The sequence below is a fragment of the Uloborus diversus genome, unplaced genomic scaffold (assembly GCF_026930045.1).
Source record: "Uloborus diversus isolate 005 unplaced genomic scaffold, Udiv.v.3.1 scaffold_684, whole genome shotgun sequence".
NCBI lineage: Eukaryota > Metazoa > Arthropoda > Arachnida > Araneae > Uloboridae > Uloborus > Uloborus diversus.
The window spans coordinates 23,696-30,171 of NW_026558884.1; the positions used below are offsets into that span (position 1 = coordinate 23,696).

The 6,476-nt window shown below is 36.6% G+C and overlaps 1 protein-coding gene across 1 annotated transcript; it reads left to right on the top strand.

The window, feature by feature from the left end:
• The first annotated feature begins 3,570 nt into the window (after positions 1-3,570).
• On the top strand, positions 3,571-4,353 carry LOC129233748 (uncharacterized). The gene has a single exon (XM_054867726.1). It carries the CDS (start codon positions 3,571-3,573, stop codon positions 4,351-4,353), a length of 783 nt encoding a protein of 260 aa, XP_054723701.1.
• The last annotated feature ends 2,123 nt before the right edge of the window (positions 4,354-6,476 follow it).

Consider the following 6,476-nt stretch of genomic DNA (forward strand, 5'->3'; position numbering starts at 1 on the left):
CCACTTGTTTACAGACTAGAAAATCGCCCGTCAAGATATGACGGGTGGGAGCAGCCATTATGGCCGACTCAGAAGATGACGCTTTCTATGCCGCTCTTCAAAACTGCTATGACCAGATTGAAACTGCGATAAATTCGAAGTGCAATATGAGTCAACACGTTCGTGAGGATGCCAGACATGCAATGGGTGAATTGAAATGCTTAATTGCTAAGAACTTTGAACGTGTCAAGTCGATTAATTATCGTGAGGCTTGTAAGGAAAGCAAAGCCTTAAAGACATTTTTGCAAAACCAGCTCGTGAGCAGAAACTTTATGCCCAGGCGGTGGTAGCGCCATCTATTGACGTTGTAAACAAAATCATTCGCCTAAGAAAAAATTTAATCTTGTTCTTACCTCTGATGAAACAAAAAAGTATTCTTGTGATGATATTAAAAGGGTCCTGAAAGCTCAAATCAACCCAATAGATGCTAAGCTAGGGGTTAATGGTATAAGAAAATTTGCTAATGATAAGGTGCTTGTGGAATGCAACTCTGAAGATGATAGAAATATGATTGCTGTGAAGGACAAGTGCAGTGAACTCGTTCCTTCCCTCCCAATGAAGAAGCTTCCTTCTATCATTGTCAAATATGTTCCTAATAGTGTTGATGATGATGTATTAATTTCTGCTATCAAAGAGCAAAATCCGGACATTGTTTCCAATGAAGATGATTTTAATTTGACAAAAATTCAGTTTACTATGAAGAAATTCAGAGATAGTAGGCATATTATTTTGAATGTTCACCCAAACATTCACAAGCATTCTCTGCAGATTAATACCCTTAGGATTGACTGGTGTATGTGCAAGGTGGAGGATTTCGTTTTCATTAAAAGGTGTTTCAAGTGCCTTGGTTACTTTCATAAGTCCAGCGATTGTAGGAGTAATATTACTTGTTTTATTTGTGCGGGAGACCATAAGAGTTTTGATTGTGATAGAAGAAATTCGCAAGTTTGTTCTAATTGCGTCAAGTTTAACAAAAAAACTAAGAACCCATCCAAGAGGGTCAGTGTTGATCACAAGCCTTATGCCAAATGTTGTAGTACTGATATTTTTATGAGAAATGTTGCTATATCTCGTATCAAATATGAATAATTTGTCTTCTGTTTTTTTACGTGTTGTTCAACCTAACCTGCATAGGTCTAAGAGTGCTACTCAGCAGCTCATCGCGTACATGGATTCCTTCAGCATTTATGTGGCCTTGATTCAGGAGCCGCATTCTTTCAACGGAAAATTGCCCGGTTTTCCCGCTTCCTATATATATATATATTTTTTTTTTTTGACTATAATGCTGAAACTGTCAAATCTGCTATTATTTTACGTTCTGGAAAGAATTTTGGATTTATGAACTTTAATAATTCAAATTATAAAATGGTTTTCGTGGACATTTCTATCAATGGCGAAATGTTTCATTTACTTTCTTACTACTTTGAAACTTCACAAAATATTGAAGCGGACCTGCTATCACTCTCTCAAGTCTTCGCTGGTAAGAACCTCGCTCGCTTGATTTGGGGTATGGACGCCAACAGTAAATAAATCTGTTATCTGGTCTAGCCCTTATAGTGACTCTAGAGGAGTGAAACTGAGTGATTTTTTTGTTGTGAATGAGGATTTTAGACCAATTTTTTCTTCCGTGCAAGGTAGTAGTTATATTGACGTCACTGCAGTTGGATGCGAATTATTGAATTGTATTAATAACTGGTGCATTCCTGATCACGACTCACTCTCTGACCATAGGTTGATTTCATTCGAGATTGCGCTTCCTCTGTCATTTGCTCCTAATTGTTCTGATGCTAAGCTTTTTAATTTCAAGCGTGCTAATTGGATAAGTTTTCAAGAATATTGTTTGAATTAAATGCATAATCTTAATTTAGATAAGTTGATTCAGGAGTGTTCCGAGGCCTCTGCCTTGGATGGACTGTTACTAATTTTTGAAGAACTTTTTACTGAAGGCGCACGGAATTTCATTCCTCTTAAGAACGTTCACAAACGAACTGTACATTGGTGGTCAACCGAAATTTCTATTATGAGGAAGCAATTAAATGCAGCAAGGCGTAGGTTTCAAAGGATTAGAAATCCTCCCATTCGTGCTATGTACAAAGAAAAATATGATCAAATTAAATCTAAATATAAGGTTAAGTTAAAAGAAGCTAAATTTACATCTTGGAAATATTTTTTATCTGGTGTTCCCAACAGCAATGTTTGGAAAAAACTATATCACGGGATGAAGAACAACTTTAAAAGGCGTATTGAGATTTCTTGCATTGATCTTCCAAGTGGTAATGCTACTACCAGCTATGAGGAGTCAGTTACTGCTATCTTGGGGAACTCCTTTCCTCGTGATCAAACTGGCAATGACTTATTGTTTCACAAGATATTACGTGAGGACATTAATGATGATTATAATGTCAGCAATGATGTCCCCTTCACGGTTGCAGAGGTGAATGATGTTATTAAACACCTTAAGCCGAACAAGTCTCCTAGACCTGATAATATTGCGAATGAAATGATCAGAAGTTTTCATGAATGCTGCCCTACGACACTGTTTCTTCTGTTTAATGCTTGTTTTAGACTTTCTGCTTTTCCTTCTCGCTGGAAACTTTCAAAAATTGTGACGATTCCCAAGAATCTTCACTTTGGTCGTCCTCATCTTAATAACATTAGATGTATTAGCCTTCTGCCTTGTCTTGGTAAAGTTCTAGAATTTCTTCTCACCCGGAGACTCTCATGGCACTTGGCTAAGGACAATATTCTATGCTCTGACCAATACGGTTTTACACCGAATAAATCTGCTGAAGGTGCCCTCTCTCGCTTATGCGAGATTGTTGCATATGGCAAAAGAAAAAAAACCTTTTTACTGACTTGGTATTTATGGATATCAAGGGAGCATTTGATAACGCGTAGTGGCCTGCTGTTATTGATTTACTTAAAAAAGCTCGAGTTCCTGCAAATATCTTAAATCTTTACAAAAAGTTCTTACACAATCGATTTGCTGAGCTTACTCTTGGGGATGCCAAGAAAGTGTGTCAATTGGAGAAAGGCTTTCAGTATGTGGTCCCAGTTTGTGGAATTTAGTTATTAATGATCTATTACAAAAACTTTCGTCATTTATTGGATGTTTTACAATTGCCTTTGCGGATGATTTACTACTTAATTTTCAAGGAAAAGATTTCCATAATGTTTGTACTCTTGTACAAGATGTACTTGATTTTACTGTGGAGTGGTCAAGGCTATTCAAACTTGAGTTTCATCCAATTAAAACAAAAGCTATGATTGTACATAAGAGGACACTTAACAACGCACTTTTGAATCTAAAATTGGTAATTGCCCAATAGAAAGCGTCGAGGAAATGAAATACCTTGGAGTTATCATTGATTTTAAATTCCAATGGAAAAAGCACATTTCTTTTCTTTCGAGTAAGATTGAGAAGCTTATTTGTGGATTTTATTGCATTTGTCGCAACAACTATGGAATTACCATGGATACTGCGAAACACATTTATAATCAAGGGCTACTGCCGGTTATCTATTATGCCTCATGCATCTGGGGGAGCAGCTTAAAGAAGAAAATAAATCGCAAAGAAATCAGAAAACTGCAGAGAAGAGTCCTTTGAGAATTGTTAAACCTTACCGAACGGTGAGTTACGAAGCCATTTTTGCTCTGGTCGGTGCGCCTCCTTTGGACATAGTCTTTTGCAACACGATGCTTGCTCGAGATGCTTATCTCCGCTCCGTTCGGGATGTTCATTTAAATAGTACTCTCTCTCCCTCCGATCTTCCTCATCCCTCTAAAAGGGTTCCTATTTCACTTGTAGACTTCAATGCCACTAATTTGAACAACTATGATTTTGTTTGCTTCACAGACGGCAGTAAGATCAATGAGAGAGTCGAACTAGAATTTGTTTTGTATCAGCATGAGATTGAGTTCTCAATTCATCAGTTCCGTATCAGTGACAACTGTTCCCTTTTCCAAGTCGAGCTCTTGTGCTTAAATCTCGCAGTGAAACACGTCTCGAATTTTCTTGGAACTAAAGTACTGATTTGCAGTGATTCTCTTTCTTCTCTTTTTTCTCTTTTGAATGTCAGAAGTTTTGAAAAGCTCATTGTGGAAGTTCAAAGCATTATATGCAATATTAATTCACACAATATTTGTGTCGATTTTAACCATGTGCGAGGCCACTCAGGAATTCGAGGAAATGAAAGAGCTGATGCTTTAGCAAAAGAGGCTACTCGTTTACCTTTTTCCTTAGATGTAGCTAATCCTCCCTCGGTCTGGAACCTGTTCTACTCTAAGAAAGCTGCTAAGGATTGGAATTCATAGTATCTGTCTTCAAATAAGGGAAAATGGGCCAAGCGCTTCCTTCCCACTCTTTTCTTTAGATTGAAACGGCAACACCTCAAAACTGATTTTTTTTTGTCACTCAGTTTCTTACTGGGCATGGTAATTTCAAAGAGTACTTGTATAAATTTAATATTTCTACTAGTAACGTGTGTGATTGTGGACAGGATAGTGAAAATCCAGGACACTTGTTGTTTCGTTGCAACCGTTTTAACCCCCCAGAGAGAAATTCTTATGCGGGAGCTGAGGAAGTTGTCCGTTTCCTGGCCTCCTGTTCCTTCTGCTCTGGTTCAGAGCGTCGAGACTTTTTCTCTTTTTAAACGTTTTATTTATTCAGTTGTTTGACCTTTTTGTATGTGTGTGTGTGTTTTTTTCTTGTCTATTCGTTGTTAATTGTTTGTATGTTGTGCTCATTTTGTTTTGTGTATTTTGTACTTTTGTGCGTCTTACCTTCTGACCCTATGTGATACTATGTGTTGCATAGGGAGTTTTTTTTTTTTTTATTAGACACAAAAAGAAAGATATGACGGGTGAAAATTGCTTCTACATTTGAACGAAGCAATTGCCTGTTTACTGATATTTGATAATTAAAATTTTAACCTTTACTTCAACGGATTAACGCTAAACTGCACATACATACCCACACACTCATGCCTCGACACAAACACACACGCCTACATACACACACACTCGTGATCGCGAAAACCATAATTTGAATTCAAAATGCCATAATTCAAATTAATTTATCTTTTTCTTTTTAAACTGAATGTATCCAGATCAAATTTAGGCAATGATGACATTTTTGTACGAGTGGGGCTCCCAGTTGCCGCTTTTTAATGGGACATTGCTGAATCATGCACATAAAGAGCGTCAGGGGACTTCCTTTTCCACATTATCACCTTCTCTGGCCTGAGCGATGCCTTGATTTGTCACAAGTTGAGCATTACTGGGATCACTTAAGACGGTAAGTTGGAGGAGAGGGGAGGGAGCCATGAGTTTAATTGAATTTGTTGCGCGTTTACCACTGTGATTCATGACGACGCAGGACGTAGTACGAGACTGCTACATTCACGCTGTAGGTGTTTCAACGGAATACTGAAATATCCATTTATTTTGGATTTTTCCTGCTGTAAATGATCGTTTTACGTTCGTTTTGTAATAGCTTTCTAATATTGATGTTGCCATCACGGGAGTAACTTTTTTTAAAAGAACAAATTTTTGAAGTTCAACTTTATGGTTTAGATTAGCAATTAAATATATATATATATATATATATATATATATATATATATATATAAAATTCTGAATTTCTATTTATAACAAATATGGCTCACACAGCATTACAACAGAAATGATGAACTTCCTTCCATTATAAACTGAATATTTACTGATGGAGGCTCTTAATTTTTTCCTTTGCAATTTTTATAGATAAATATCACTAACACAATAGACATACAATAATATCTTAAAAAAAACAGGACCCAACAAAAATTACTATTTACAAGAAAATGACTTTGGGCCTATATACTAGCAAAGTACGAAAAACAGCACAAGTTTAAGTTATAACAGTGGACTAGTATTAAAACCTAACAATACAGGGGATAGAGGGTAGGGCAACTTTCAACTTGTTATTGACTGGATTCAGTCTTAACACAAGTGTACTGATGATTGTTGCCCCCCCCCCCCCCCAATATATCTTAACTTATTAATTAATTTATTTCATCTTGATTTTTTTTTTTTTTTTTTGTATATTTTTAGTGCTTACACTTTCTTTAGAAAATACTTCCATGATAAAGTAGAAAGAAAAGGAGAAATGTTTCCTTTACGAATTTTATGTTAGTTCTTTTCTAGGTGAGTGGGAGGGGGGGGAGGGGGTAGGAAGCAAATAATGTTCGAGCAAAATGTTACTCTATCAGCAGTCCTAAGCATTCCGTAATACTTGTTTTTAAATAATACTGTATATGTTGCTGCTAACCACAGGGGAGCACTCACCTCTGCAGATTTGGTTGATTGAATATGCAAGCCTCTTTACTTGTTGTAGGTCAATATTGCGTTCAGCTGTGGTTGTTAAACATTATTTTAGTAAACTTTCGGGTTTAAAAAAA